Raw genomic sequence first — 16,607 nt, 5'->3', positions numbered from 1 at the left:
CCGTGCCCACTCCTCAGAAAGAACCACTGAACAAGCTGCACGCTTGACCATTTACAAGGCTTTTGAAATTTGCAGTGGAAGATCAACATTGGGGACATTTACATGGGTGTCAGGACAGAGGATGAACTACAGAAACTTCAAAATGTTAGGAAAGTTTAGCATTCCCGCGTCTGCAGTAACCTCTCCCACCCAGACTCCATGGCCAAAGGGAAAAAAAGAAGAAACAGAAAGAAAGAGAGGGAGAATGGAAGAGGGAGAGAGGAGAGAAGGTGCGGAGAGGGGGGCAGAGAGGGAGGAAGAAATAGATGGATGGAGGGAGGGAGAGAGAGAAAGAGAGAGAGAGAGAAAGGATATTAGTTTTACAGAAACTGTGGTTTCTCCGGGATTGTCATATAACCGTTACGTTATGAGAGAAAGCTTGCTTCAGGTTGATTTTGCACTTTCTTAAAAAACAAGAGTACGGAGGTTGATGCCCAGACATCAGTGGCTGTCATTTTAGGGTGGTTTGTGGTTGGTTGGTTAGTTTTCTTTCCTTTTGAATTTATGCATTTTTTTTTCTTTTTGACTAGAATATGAACATTTTGAAGTTCTAGGTTTTAAGTGCGTCTTCATGGAACTGCTGCCATTTGAAGTGATTTGCCCAGGCGCACTCTGGTCGGGTGCCCCCAGTCCCCGCCTGTACGTACACACTTCCCCCAAACCAGGTGCGCGCATGGGCGCACACCCGCACCCGCACCGGCACACTCGCACACGTACACACACGCGAGCGCACACACACACACTCCATCACCAAGAGACTCCAGGGAAAGCAAAGCTGACACCCATGAATAAACGTGCTTACTGGATATCCATTCTGTCTCTTGCCTCTTCAGCAGCTGTGTTCATGTAAACCATTGTTGTTGTTCTTGTTGTATTGTTGTTGTTTTGTTTTGTTTTTATACAGAGTGTAAAGTAGGAGAAATTCCTAAGTATGACTTGCAATAGTCAGTTAGGGAAGGACGCGCTGTCCCGTGAGGTATTCACCGTCCCTCTGTCATCTTCAGCCAGGGAACATGTTACCTGCGCAAGCTTCTCTGAGCTTCTTTCAGTAAACTATCGAAATCCAGAGAGTCATACTTGCTCTTGGTGGAAGCAGGGTCAAAGTCATCTGAGTTTGAATCTGCAAGAAACCCAGGCTAGGTTAGACACACTCTTTGCCGACTGTCATTAACTCAATCATCCAATTCAAGATTACTTGATTCAATAACAACTTGTCCGATTAATATACTTTTAAAAAAGTACCCAATTTTTATCGGTATATATATTGATATAAATATCAATATTGATATTAACTGATATGAATACAATTGATAGACATATATTGATATTAATATCAATACTAATATCAATATTGATATAAAGTTATATAAATATATATTTGCGGAGGCTATATAGCCCCAATATTTTACTGGCATACTTTTGGTACATATATATATATATACACATTTAAATATAATAATTTATGAATAACATACCAATATATTTACAAATGTATATATAATTATATATAATACATAAAAATAGGAATTTAAAATACACCAATTTGCAGAGAGTAAAGAGTGGTAAGCATTTAAAACACCCATTTATTGACTCATTTTAGTCTTAAACAATCCTAGGAGGTAATCAGAAGAAACTTTAATATTTCTATTCAATAGAAACATATTCAATCAATACACTTTAAAAATAACCACATCCTGGCATGTTAAAGGACTTACCCAAGGTTCCTCAACAACATAAGTGGACAGGTAAGAGTAGAAGCTGGAATTAATTTTCCTATTTCAATGGGATGGATTTCATGGAGCATAATAGCCAGGTGAATGGGCGGGAGGGAGAATTACCAGAATTTCACCCATTTGCTTCCTGGCTCCTTCCCTTTCAGGCGGGAGGGACATATGATCCATTTATCTATTCTAGTACTAGGGGACCCCAGCAATAGTGGCATTATACCCAAATGAGAAGGTTTAGGCAAACACTTCATGTCCAGAGAAGGCAAAGTCAACCTCTTTACCCACAAATATGAGAGGAAAAATAAACAGATATAAATAAAACCATGATCTTCTTTGAATTCCTAAACTAGTCCAAGGCAGCTTTTGTGAAAAGGTCCACATACTTCGCATAGCCCTTAACGAAACTGTCATGTTCCAGCAACAACAGATGTGGAATGAAATTCTGATTCTAAATATTTCTGATTTTCCTTCACTGACATTTATAAAAAAAAATTCAGATATTTCTTGCTGGTCTTGCAAATGAGGAAAAGATATCTTGGAAATATAAGAGGAAGGCTCCTGCAAATTAATTCATTGTTTTGAAAGCACTTATTTGAAAGGAAAACAAGACCTCTCTGGGAAACATTAACAATCCTACAAAAATATGAACATTTGTATGTTTTATCCAGAATAAGTTACAAAATAGAAACGTCCAAAGTGGCAGAGAGTATAAGAGTAGATGATGTGGAGGCATACTCATTGACCTCAGAAGCTGTTCTGTCAAAAAGGTTGCAATCCCTCAAGCTCTCCAGTACTGGGCTGATTTTCCCTCCTCGCTTCAAGCTACTTTAACCATCTCAGGTTTACTGGCAAGGAAATTCCTTCACTTTGTTTTTCCTTTCCTTCTTACCATCCCTTGTATTTACTGACTTGTTGTCAATCAAGCTTTTCCAGGTAAGAACAGCAATTGCGATCGGCCTCAGACATAAAAGAAAGGACAAAAAATGGCCAATCACTCTTCACTAAAATCTCCAGGAGTCAATTCTTTTTTTTTTTTTTTTATGTTTTATTTATTTCTGAGAGAGAGAGACAGCATGAGCAGGGGAGGGTCAGAGAGAGAGAGGGAAATACAGAATCGGAAGCAGGCTCCAGACTCTGAGCTAGTGGTCAGCACAGAGCCCAATGCGGGGCTTGAACCCACGAACTGTGAGATCATGACCTGAGCCGAAGTCGGATGCTTAACCAACTGAGCTACCCAGATGCCCCTCCAGGAGTCAATTCTTAAATCACACTGGCTCCCACCCTTCTCTTCAGAGCCTAATGAGCAGTTGGCTTGTATCACTAAAGCCTCAGGACCAGCTGTTGTTCCAATTAAAATCTTTCTTGTAGAAACACACACAAAAGTCCTGCTCATTGCTTGAGATTAACGTGAAATCAGAATTCCACTTGCATTACGAATCAAGTTAGAAGAACTCCCTGATGGCTGGAATTTGTGGGCATTAAGGTCATCACTGAAACATCAAGAGCACACATACACATCTTCCCTGAAGGAAATTTTGAGAAGACTTAAAATATCTTCACTTTGGGTTTCTCTACATCAAACCCAGAATTTCAGTGCTTCCACATTTTCATTAGCAAAAAAAATATTTCAAAAACAGTGGTTCTCAAGAGTTTCCTCACTATGAAATGGACGGCTTGCATTCACATATTTGTAATCCCTTATATGGACATACTATGTCACTCCAGGGGCATCCACAAAATCTTTGTCGTTGCATGAATACAGAATGTGGTTACGTACAATTCCTGAGACAACAACATCGATGCCACCACTTTCTTGCCACTAAAGAAGGATATCGCAACACAAGTAAGACGTAAGAAAGTTGTACAGGAATAACCCAAAAGCCACTCTACTTTAAAAAATATATTGTTCAATGGGGTGCCTGGGTGGCTTAGTCGGTTAAGCGTCTGACTTCTGCTCAGGTCATGATCTCATGGTTCATGGGTTCGAGCCCTGCGTCAGGCTCTGTGCTGACAGCCAGCTCAGAGCCTGGAGTCTGTTTCAGATTCTGTGTCTCCTGCTCTCTCTGACCTTCCCCTGCTCACACTGTCTCTCCTCTCTCTCTCTCTCTCAGAAATAAATAAATAAAACATCAAAAAAAATTAAAAATATTGTTCTAAATAATGATACCATATAAATAGAAACATATCACATGGCAGCTATATTCCCACCACCTAGAAAACTGTTGACACAAAGTAGGTACTAAAATTAATATTTTTTGAATAAATGCATTAATCTTGAATGCCAGTATACTAAAAATAAACAAAAATGTAGTTGAAAATAGTTGTGTTGGGTATTGGGAAGATTTACTAATTAATGCCAAGAGTGTGTATATATATATATAGTTATGCATACATTCAAGTTGCTGATAATGTAATACATTTTTTGAGTTAATAAAGAATTTGTGATGGATATATTATTTACTTTATTTTTCTTATGTGTTTCAACTGTGAGCTTTATGCTGTAACTAATTCCTGATAAACAAATTATTATGTTTTTTAAACTTTTCTTTGATGTTTATTTATTTTTGAGAGAGAGATAGACAAATGTGGACAGGGGAGGAGCAGAAAGAGAGGGTGACAGAATCTAAAGCAGCCTCCAGGTCCTGAGCTGTCAGCACAGAACCTGGTAAGGGCTTGAACTCACAAACGGGGAGTTCGGGACTTGAGCTATAGTCAGATCCTCACTAAACTGAGCCACTCAGGTGCCCCAAATTATTATATTCTTAATACTGGCCCATCCTTCTCTTCTGTTCCTATAGTCCTAATTTAATTTCTATCTTTTCAAGATTTTTCATTGAGGTCTTTCAGAAAGATTCAACTGTTTATCAGACACTAAACAGACAGACTCAGAGGTTACAGATTCATGGAACCCAGGCTTAAATCCTGCCTCTACCTCAGTAATATTGACTGTTCATTTAAACTCTGAGTCTCACTTATAAAACTGGCTTATGATATTAATGTGGAATCATTATATTTTGCACTAATAGTATTGTAGTTATCACTAGGTGGCCTCAATAGTAGAGGAATAAGATGTGTGAGCTAACTTGACTTGGGGGGGTCAAATAAAAACAGAAAAAAATTGATTAAATATATCTAAAATGAGAAGTCACTTTACTCTTGGTAAAATTAATCTATATCACATCATTTTCACTAACTCTTGACACACATATGAGCTTTGATCCCTCCAAGTGTCCAGTATGATCTCATGTTCACCAAATTCACTGGTCATGCCCTGAAGCATTTCACTGAACATCTTCAGAGGAGAAAAACAAGACACATGTGAATGTTGTTCAGTTCTGCAGCTGGCCCCTGATGTTGATGCTTTCATTTTAAAATAACTTGAAATTTCAGGGGCACCTGGGTGGCCCAGTAGGTTAAGTGTCTGACTTCACCTCAGGTCATGATCTCATGGTCCGTGGGCTTGAGCCCTGCCTCAGGCTCTGTGATGACAGTTTGCAGCCTGGGGCCTGGTTCGGATTCTGTGTCTCCCTCTCTCCCTCTCTGCCCTCTCCCCCCTTTAAAAATAAACATTAAAAAAATAAAATATCTTGAAATTTCTAACTTCTCATTAACATCATTTATAATCATAATCATAGTTTCTATTTATTGAGCACCTACTTTATGCCAGACACTGTGCTAACAGCTTCACAAACATTGATTTATTAATCTTTGCAGCAGCATTATGGGGTGGGTTATAAATGAGAAACTGGAGGCAGAGGGAGTGTAATTGTTTGTTCAAGGTCAGAATTTAAGTCAGGTTTCAAAACCAGGTCTGTAAGATTCCAAAGCCAGGGGTCTTTCAACTATACTGTGACTACGCTCCGATCGACTGCCCTTCATGAAATCGGGGGACTTGAGGGAATTGGAAAAAGCCAGGCTACTACAATACACATCAAACCTACTTTTCAGAGAGTACAGAGCCAGCTTCGTGATGGCAAAGTTTCTATTGCTGCTGGCTAGGCAGAGAGATAACAAGAGGGGAACATCCTTCTTAGAAATATTTCAGGGAGGCTCCGGTTCAATTTGGAAATACCATCCAATCCTCCCTCTCCAGTGATGAATCGTGATTTAAAGGCCCCTCTAGGTAGCTTATTTTAAACTCTAGATGTTTTGAAAGACTGGAAACACCCTGGCCTTCATCACTGAAGAAAATAAGTCAAATCAACTTAAGACTTCAATCCTTCTTGACTGTTTTTATCAGCCAACATTTGAACAAATGACTTGCCACCTTTTATATTTTCATCCCCAGGCCTCTATCTCTCTGACAGTCAGCTGCCTCTCCCCTGCTCCATACTATCTATTTAGCTTGTGAAGTGAATTATAGCATATTCCCCCTGAACAATGCACACCACCTATATCCATTACTTTAGGAAGACATCACTTTGGTGGAAGGGAGGAAAAAAAATCCCTGTATTTGGTATTCATTTCTTTCTTTATACCAAGCCAAAGCAAGTGCAGACAGATATAGAGTAATGCTTCGGAATAGATTTATATGTTAATTTTATGATTATTATTACAAATTGATTTAAATAATTATATCATATGCAGAAGACATTTGCCATTTTCTTTCCTTCATTCCTTCATCTAAGAATTTAAAGGCTTACAATACACACATTAAACAGGGAATGACATGCAAAGTCACCAAATTAAGCTTGGGAAGAAAATTAAGATGTCCATTTTGGCATTATTAATAATGCCAAAAACATTGAAAATTAAATAAATGTTTAGTTATAATGGAATGATTAAATATAATGGTATTCACCTAACACAATACCATGCAACCATTAAAATAAGTTGATAAATTATTTTTAATCCCATGAATCACAGTGGAAAATGAACTTCTATAATATTAGCTGAGAAAAGTAGAATTTAAAACTTTATAGATTTATAGGATGTGACCTCAACTATAAGAAACTAGACTTTCTTTAAAAAAAATTTTTTTTAATGTTTTTATTTATTTCTGAGAGAGAGAGAGAGAGTATGAACAGGGGAAGGTCAGAGAGAGAGAGAGGGAGACACAGAATCTGAAACAGACTCCAGGCTTTGAGCAGGCTGTTAGCACAGAGCCCGATGTGAGGCTCCAACTCACGAACCGCGAGACCATGACCTGAGCTGAAGTCTGACACTTAACCAACTGAGTCACCCAGGTGCCCCAGATACTAGACTTTCTGAGACAAAACACTGAACTGCAAAGCCCACAGCAGACCTTTAGGTGATATGCTGATAGGTGATAGGACTATTGTTCTTAAGACTTTTTTATGTTTCCCAAATTTTACCCCTTGAGTCTGTATAACTTTTATAACAGGAAAAATGAATATTTAGAAATGCTTCAGTTTCCTTATCTGTAAAAGGGAGATGAGGGTAACAATAGCCACCTCCTTAGATTGTTCTGGTAATTAAATAGGAAAATGTTTGCAGAGCCTGGAGCACAGTGCCTGGCATCTGGAAACACTAAAAACAGAGCAAGTTTTTTTTCTTCTTTTGTTTTAAAGAAAGTATAGTGTGATTTAGCATATTTTCTCCGCTCAAGGGGTAATTTGTAGAATATGTCTTAACATTTTTAAGAGTTTGTAGGACAATAAGGAAAAAAGAACTGAACTTTTGCATATTCTGTTCCATGAGACAATGATGATACCACTAAGGTTTATACAAAAGGAATCAGGGCAGGCACAGAAAGCAATAGCGCATTGCAAACCTACACAACAAAGACACACACACACATACACACACACACACACACAACATAAACACTTGCAAACATACACATAGGAAAATAGTGCAGACTTTCAGCATTTGGGAAGACAATACAAAGAATTCACGTCTGTCCTTTGTTGCCAAAACCTACGCCCCTTGTTTCTGCGAATGTCCCATATGTTAAAAATTAAAAATACGATAAAATCTGTATTCAAATATTCCTCCTAGCAAAATAAAACGATGGTCCAACCCAATATGCCTTTGGTTTACATCTGCTTCCATTTGGAGCCTTACATTATGGATTCCTCGTTCTGCGTACAATAAAATCCATACCTAGGTCTGCATAGTTAGACTTGAAAAATTGCTTGCGTCCACAAAAGTACAGCTCGAAGTCAGTTTCATTCGACCTGCGCAAAGTGTATCCATTTTCAAGAGCAGCAAAAGCATCACAGGTATAACGGTAGGTAATGAAACCATAGCTGTCTCTGCAATGGACAGAGAAGAGAGGATCAAAGCTGGTGAGGAAGCATTAACATATATGCCTGTAACCCTTCCTTACTTTGGGAGACTTCGCTGGTGCCAGTGTCTGAACCGCTGCATCCATTTATCAGTGTGATTGTCCTGTCAAGCAGCTAAATACTTATTTCTGGGACAGGAAATCTCAACTAGAAAGATTAATAAATAGGGATAAAAGAAAATAAATAAGGTTCTGAACTCAACATGTCATCTGTCAAAGCATTCCCATCCTAGTAATCTTACGGCCATAATTTTTTACATATGTCAGCTTCTAAACAAGAAATAATCTTGAAGATTCTTACCCATCATCCCGCAGATTTACTGTGCACTCCTCAATTTCACCAAAAACTTCAAAACGGTCCCTCAGTTCCGTCCGTGTTGTGTCAGGTCTGATTTTACCAACGTAAATCACGCGGCGTTCTTCCTGGGGAAGGAGGGGGAAGTAAGGAGAGACTTTTGCCAGTTCTGGAGATAGGAAGGGAGTTGCACCTCTAGAAACATTCATACATGTATGATCGTGTGTATCAAGAACCCACAGAACACGCCAGTTAAAGCAAAACCTACACTAAAACTGAGTGAGAGGCTACACGTGACCCAAGGTTTAGTGCCCATTTCTCCAGCACTTCTCGTTCTGCCACACCGCCTACTCTCTCTCTCTTCTGTGTTTGCTCTCCAGCTCTGTGCTTCTCTCAAGTGAGCTTCTAAGCATCACAAAAGAAATATGGGCAATGCCATCTTTTTATCCCTGGACAGCTGAAAGATACCTATTAAGTATTTTAACACCTATGACTTGATTATTAATCTTCAAAATTGGTTAAGAAACTGACCTGGCTTGCAACACTGTTTAATTTCTCATTTAACTCAGGATTCTAATAATGAGATGTACAAATTTAGACCTCCCTAAAACAACGATTCTTAAATTCTAGTATAAATAAAAATTACCTGGGGTGCTTATTAAAAATGCAAATTATTGGGGTTTATCTTGGCTATATTAAAAAAATTAGAAAATATGATTCAACAACCTCCATTTTTAATAAGCACACCCCAGTGATTCTGATGCAGGTGGTCCAAAGACAATAATATGAAAAGCACAGTCTTAAAATGTAGGTTATTTTAAGCCATGGGTCTCTGAAAAATAAGAGCTATAAAAGAAGCTATAAATTTCACTTTAGCAATGAATCTTATTTTAGGAACAGACTAGAAGGGTGTGGCCTAATTTTCACAAGTGGAGTCAATATCATCATAATCTCAAAGTCATCAGCAATTTATAACCTACAAAATATGGGAATAATATCTTACAGCCCATGGATGGACTCCTTTTTTATGAAACAGTAAAAAACACTTCTTCGTGTAAGAACCAATCCTCTATCTGTTGTTTCAAGAAGTCAAGGCCAAAGGTGATGATGTCTCTCAAAACCAAAGGAAGGTTTTTCAAGAACATAAGGAATTAATGTAAAGAATGTGCTTACCAACTCTTCTATATGCCTACTAAGAACAAACAGGAATGAAGTGAATTTATAGGATGCAAGGCTTAAGTTATATGGGAGCAAAGATTAGGAAATACACAGGACTAAGGCATAGATTTCAGCTTGCCTAAGAGTTATCTCCAGAAGTACTGGGAGTATCCTGTCTTGGATGATGTAAAAAGTAATCTGGGCCTACGGCAAAGAGATACTCTATGTTATTCCCTGAAGGTCTTTCCTTTTCACATGCCCCGTATTTAGCAGAGGGCCTGGCAAAGAGTGAAAACTCGGTAAGCTCTCGTGAAATATAACAGCAATTTACAGACTATAGTCTCCTAGGTGTTCTGATCATCCGTTCCTCATCTTCTTTTACCATATGCAACGCTCATATTTCTGTTTTCATCAGAGAAGTTCCTCGGAGCTTCAGATTCAAATAGCCAACTGTCTATTTGACATCTCAGGCTGGATGTCCCCTGAGCACTTCAAATTAGACCAACATTACCCAAACCCATCTCTCCAGTTCCAACCAATGCCATCTAGCCAGGATGCAGGATAAAAACCTGAGTGTTTTCCTCCATTCTTTCCTTTTAGTCTCCTCTGTGCATCCAATCATTCATTAAGCCCTGTTGATTTTTACCTCCTAAATACCCATCTGTCTCTCTCTCTCTCTTATTCTATCTCTTCTAAACCAAGCTGCCAGCATCTCTTTCTGGACTAGCATAACAGTCTCTTAGCCCAGATCCTGTGTCTATATTTATTCTCCTCCAATCTATTCCTTCACTTCAATCAAAATAATCTTTGCTAAGGGAACAGGAATCTGATCATGTCAGTTACTGTCTAAAACAGTTCAATGGCCTCACATAACTTTTAAGGAAAGACCTAAATCATTAATAGGACCCACGAGGCCCTGCATGGTCTAGACTTGTCTTCCTCATGGGTTTTACCTCCTACTTCCCACTCATCCTTTATTTTCCAGCCACACTGAACTGCTCAGTCCCTAGTATATACTGTGCTCCTTTCCTTCCCCAAGGCCTTCACACAAGCTGTTCCCCTGCTATTTGTAATAGCCTCCCCACACTGTCTCTCTCTCCTCTTCTCTGACATACACAGACTGTCTAAAAATCACACTGAACTCAGGGCACCTGGGTGGCTCAGTCAGTGAAGTGTCTGACTTCAGGTCAGGTCATGATCTCACAGTTCATGAGTTCAAGCTCTGCATCGGACTCTGTGCTGACAACTCAGAGCCTGGAGCCTGCTTTGGATTCCGTGTCTCCCTCTCTCTCTTTCTGCCCCACTCTTGCTCACACTCTGTCTCTCTCTGTCTCTAAAAAATAACTAAACATTAAAAAAATTAAAATTACACTTAACAATCATTTCCTTTCTGAGACTTGCAATGAGGTCACGCTTCTTATTAGTTGTTCTTTTTTTTTTTTTTTTTTTTAATTTCTAGGAGAGAAGAGACAGCGTGAGCAGGGGAGGGTCAGAGAGAGAGGGAGTCACAGACTGAAACAGGCTCCAGACTCTGAGCTGGCAGTCAGCACAGAGCCCGATGCAGGGCTCGAACCCACGAACCGTGAGATCATGACCCAAGCGAAAGTCAGATGCTTAACCGACTAAGCCACCCAGGCGCCCTTAGTTGTTCTTATAGTACACTATTCCTCCTTAGAGTTTGATGCCCAATTGTAATTAAATAATTAATAGTTAATTCATTGTTTCATGTCTGTCTCTCCCTACAATGAAAGTTTCATGAAAGCAGGATCCATATCTGTCCTATTGACTACTGTATTTTAAGGGTACTTGAAACATAACAGTCTCAATGAATATTTGTTGGAAAATCAATCACCAATCAATTAATCATTTTTAACCCTTACCCTATACCCTTCATTGCATCAAAGATGCCAAAGGGTAATCCTTACTCTCTGATGCTCTTTAAGAAAATGGAGAATGAAAGCCAGGTTTGTTGCTTAGTCATGGGAAAGACCTTGCCAAGGTAGTTCAGCTGAGTGAATTGACAAAGGTTTCCATGATTTGTTTTTACAGGTTTAAGTGGAAGAAGTGTGGAGGAACCACATGTTTGCAGAACTCTCACTTCTAAAAATCACTTCTGAAAATCAGAGGTGGGCCTCCACTGAAACACTCAGTAAAACACAACTCCTTTGACAACAGCTATCAGGTCTAAATAATTGACCAGGTAAACTACAGCAAACAGAATAGACTGCCTGATTCACTTCCATGTAGATTGTATGTCTCAATTGAAGGCTGTAATTGTGTTGTTCCAGAGCAGCCAGCACATCCTGGAAATCAATAAATATAAATGGGTGGTGAGGCTCATCCTGGGGCAGTGCTGTGCACTGGAGTAAGGGACTCACAACACCACATTCCATTCTATTTACAACCAGCTCTAGCCAAACAGCCAAATGTGATGGGACTGTTATCTAAACTTTCTGGCGCCTGCTTGCATGGCTGTTATGGGCTTTTTCCTTTTTTAATAGGCCTTTTTAGGAAGGTTACTACTGTATAAAGAAAAAGGAGGGGGAAATGCAGAAGAGAGAGAAAGAAATTGAACCATCACAAAGAAATTGCTCAACTACCATTATGGGAATACACACAGCCTACGTATTCAAGGAAATTTGAAGTTAAAGCTAAAATCGACCATATGCACGTCCATATGCAAACATATTGGGACAGTCTCTGAATTGCCTCTTTATACAAAACTGTATGCAACAACGATCCCACAAAGAAGATAAACCAGAGGACCTTTTCAGATACTGATACATTCTGCAGTAAAAAGAAGACACAATCTAGATGGGAAAAAACAGAAACCCAAAGGGCTGGTGCACAATCACTTAAATTACCTATTTGTCTATCATCTCCCTTTATGAAACACAGGAATGGAACCTCATCTTGCTTCCTTACAAAGATCAGAGATTGAATACATGCTGAAATTCTCATTTTAGAAAATGATTAGAGTGCTTGGTTTTCCTAGTGCTAAAAATGAAACTAAAAGGCATCTGAAGGTCTAAAAGCAAAGACAAAAATCTTTCCAAGATTGGCCAAAATGTCTAACAAAGAACCGATTATTTTTAACATGTTGCAGTCTTATTAGACAGATGAATAGATTCCATATCTTTAAAAAAAAAAACCTTAACATTTGAAGCCAATTTTTCAAGACATTAATTTCTAAACAGGAGATGAAAGGAAAAGAAATCAAAATGCTTAATAACATTTTCAACTTCTTAAAGGCTTGGAGGAACTCTAAACCTTTGGAAAAAGCTCCTTGAAAAATGATTTCCAGACTGGTTTTCACTATTGAGGAGGATGGAACATTTGTCAAATATCTTTTAGCTTCAATTTTCACAAAAGCTAGTTTGCTGATGGGGTGGATAACAAAATTGAAGATTTATATTGCGTTAACAGGTATAGTAAATCATCATTATATCAAAATACAGGGGGATAAATAAAGAAAAAACAGACTGAAATTAACTGACTTTGCATGATCAAAATCTTTATCAAAAAGAAAAAAAGAATAGAGCCTCCAGGTAGCTGGGGAAACATACAATGGTTTAGTCAAATAATAAGCTAGTTGTGGTAAAAAGGGGTTTGACTAAGAGAAAGGGAATTTAGTGGGGAGGTTAACATTTATTGAATTCTAACATAGGCCAAATGCTGTGCTTGTGGCTTCTTTATGGGTTATCTCACTAAAATGCTCTGCAACGCCAGGCAGCAACAATGAACAGCCTGATATAATTTAGATTTTGATTCTCAGAACTCTTAGTCTACATTTCCAAGTGAGGATAATGTAAAAAGTCTTTCTCACATGTTAAGGAAGCTGCATGTCAACTTCAGCCACAAAAGATTCATGTTCATTTCCAGATTAGCTACCAACCTGACTTCCTTAGAAATTCCAAAGATATTACAAATATATATGTGAGGTGTATGGATAAAATCTATGCCATTTTAGGTTGAATGGTATAGTGAGGACCCCCATCTGAAAGATAAAGTAAGAGGGTGGATGACTGTAAAAAGGCACATATGGACAGAAAGAAATGCCAAAACCTTAACAAAATGTCAAATTGTTTTTTTCCCCACTCTCTCCCTTAATATTGATTATACTATCTAATACTCTTAGGGGAGAAACAAAACTACAGTATTCAGTTTTCCAAAATTACTTGCATCTAGCACTACCCAGGAATATTCTCCTATGTCTAAAGTTGGATCAGTGTGAATAAATCCAGGGTAGTCTACTTAAGAGCCAGTATGCAAGTAAACACACTGATACGGCAGACAACATGGAAACTGAGAAGATGTAGGACAGCTTTCAATAAAACTGATAATTTCTAAATAGTGAGGTTCAACTCATAACAGAACACATATTCTAACCTACATGACATATCTCTTGAAAAAGGCTTGGATAGAAAACTGTTTTCCCCCAAAATCATAACTATGAGAAATTACACGCAAATTGTTTTTTTTTTTTTTTTTTCATTTGGAAGAAGCTGGTAATTATCTGTGATGAAGCACTGTTCCTGGCTCCTGCATAGTGACGAATGGAAGAGAGAAATGAAACAGCACAGTCATTGCCCAGGCACATCTGGTTTGGGTTTCAAGCATTGAGCCATATCATAATGTGTAGATTTACCCTTTAAATGAACATCCCATTATCATGTTTTCTGGCAGAAAATGAGCTGGACTTGGAACTCCATGAGAATTTAGGGCAGTGACAGTTTAGACATTAAGTGCCAAACTCTGGCTTGCAAAGTTCTGATTAACTAAATTACTGCAAGGCTGAGAAAGACAGAGGGTGGAGTGGTTCTTGAAAAAGAGTTTAGGTGGAAAATGGAGGAAGGGAACAATCAAAACGGTGGCAATAGGCAACCCCGGTATAAGATTCTGTGTTAGTAACTACTGATTATTAGCCCTTTCTTAACTCAGTGATTTGCTGCATGCAGGTTGGTCTAGATAAAGACTTTTAGATGCATAAGCAATGACAAGTTTATTTAGACCTCCTAAACCATCTCCTTATGGACCTCAAAATAAAAGCAATATAGACTACAAGACAAAGGCAGTAAAGACTGCTTTAATTTTGTAAAATATGGGTTATTCGATGATTTAATATTTTTCATTTCCTTTTTGAGCCTCTGCTTTGCAAGTCCTCTAATTATATATGATTGATCTGATTAATAGATAACCCAGCATTATGCCCTAGATATTCTGAACAGAATTTACTACTTCATTCATCATTTTAAGGGTGTCTCAAAAATATGAAAGTAAATCACCTACCCAACCAATCTAAGCAGACCGTCCTAGTGCCTTTAGCTGTTTCATGAATGACCTCTCAAGCTAATCCGGTCAAATGAGTGGTGCCCAAGTCCATTAAACGTGCCCAAGTCCATTAAAACACATTTTGCAAATGCACTGTGGCACAAGAAAGTAGATCATCTTGAGGAAGGAAAGCAATCAGAAAATCTTTCCATGGTAAACTCATTAAGTAATTCTGCTTTGTCTTTAAGATAGCCTTCATGATCTTTGTCATGACTTACAGTACACTTTAAGGATTTCACTTCCATCGAGCCCTCCAGTACTCATTCTGTGCCCCAGTGTTCTGGTTAAATGACTAGCAGTTTCCCAACATACCTTGCTCTTGTCTGGGGACTTAGTGTGAGCTATAGCTTCTGCCTAGAATAGCAATGCCCACTAAAAATATAATGCAGCCTATGCAAGTTTAAATTTTCAAGGAGGCACATTTTAAAAAGTAAAAAGAAACAGAAAATCTAATTTTAATAATGTATTTTGTTTACCTCAATATGTCCAAAATATTATCATTTCAACTTGTCATTGATATAAAAAGTATTAACGAGGCATTTTACACTCTTCTTTTGAACTAAGTTTTCCAAGTCCAATCCCATGTATAGTGCATCTTAATTCAGACCTAGCTAGCTACATTTTCTGTGTGTCTAGTGGCTACCAAATCTGAAAGCACTGGTGTAGAAAACCTTTGCCTTCCTTATCTTTCAATTTCAGATCAATCTCACCCTTGCCAGGAATGCCCTCATTCTCAGGTATAGGTGTCCACCCATTTGCCACCAGAGTACCTTAGGTTACCTCCTGAAATAGCACTTCACATACCCTATTGCTTGTTTGCATATCTTTATCTGCCAGAAGACGAAGTTCTCTGGATGTTTGGATCAGTCTTACCTAATGTTTTAAATTTTCTTTTTTGACATTTATTTTTTGAGCGACAGGGTGGGGGGGGAGGGATGGAGAGAGAGAAAGAGAGAGGGAAGGAGGGAGATAGAGAGAGAGTCACAGATTTGGAATCAGGCTCCAGTCTCTAAGCTGTCAGCACAGAGCCCAATATGGGGCTCAAACTCATGAACCGTGAGATCATGACCTGAGCTGAAGTCAGATGCTTAACTGACGGAGCCACCCAGGTGCTCCAAGGTCTTACCTAATTTTATATCCTAGGCACCTAGCAAATATTTGTCACATAAAGGATCACAAGTTTCCAGTTATGTTAAGCAGAAATAGCATATCACTGTTCAAGAGGGGATGAATTTATGAGTTAGTCCTAAATCTTCATATTAAGCTCTTATTATTTATAGTTCACTGTGTTGGCAAAGTAAATTATCTCTATGTCCTAGGCTTTTTTTTTTTTAAATCTCCTTTTCCAAAACAAAAACACAAAAATCTCAAGGCCAAAATTCTCACACATGTTTAGTTAATTTTTAATGACTCAACGTAAGCCAACTTGATATTTTTACTATATAAGCCATCTTTCAGAGATAACTGATAAAGAATGTCTTACTCAAAGAATTAACTAAAGAACTGGTCAACATTTGTGACACAAAGTGAAGGCAGGGGGTATCTGCTTTGAATCTGGGGCTAGTGACCTCAAGGTTGCTTTTGGCACAGGCATAACTATGGAATGTGGACCAACCACACACTATTTGACATTTTGGAAAGAGCCAAACTAGTGAAAGGATCTGTCTCTCCTTTATGCACTCTCGTTAAGTATGTGGCACTAAATTATCTTTAGAAGGAATAAAAGAAACATATGCCATTTAGCTACATTTATCTACACAGCTTTGTTTATAGTGGTGCATTTTGCCCAAATGAGCAAATATATGAT

The 16,607-nt window shown here is 38.4% G+C and overlaps 1 protein-coding gene across 2 annotated transcripts in view; it reads right to left on the bottom strand.

Annotated features, from left to right (window-relative positions):
- Positions 1 to 278: 278 nt before the first annotated feature.
- Positions 279 to 16,607, bottom strand: part of PPARGC1A (PPARG coactivator 1 alpha) — a 98,447-nt gene continuing 82,118 nt past the window's right edge. For both annotated transcript variants that reach the window (XM_039246054.1, XM_039246055.1), the window contains exons 11-13: positions 8,318 to 8,439; positions 7,833 to 7,984; positions 279 to 1,159 (exon numbers count right to left, since the gene is read on the bottom strand). In XM_039246054.1, coding sequence (XP_039101985.1) covers positions 1,056 to 1,159; positions 7,833 to 7,984; positions 8,318 to 8,439 — 378 coding nt within the window. In that variant the 3' untranslated portion in view covers positions 279 to 1,055. The remainder of the gene's footprint in view (positions 1,160 to 7,832; positions 7,985 to 8,317; positions 8,440 to 16,607) is intronic.

The sequence above is a fragment of the Hyaena hyaena genome, unplaced genomic scaffold, assembly GCF_003009895.1.
Source record: "Hyaena hyaena isolate Hyena2069 unplaced genomic scaffold, ASM300989v1 scaffold_278, whole genome shotgun sequence".
NCBI lineage: Eukaryota > Metazoa > Chordata > Mammalia > Carnivora > Hyaenidae > Hyaena > Hyaena hyaena.
The sequence above is the reverse complement of the archived record's forward strand: the minus strand, read 5'-3'. Positions and strand labels throughout refer to the sequence as shown.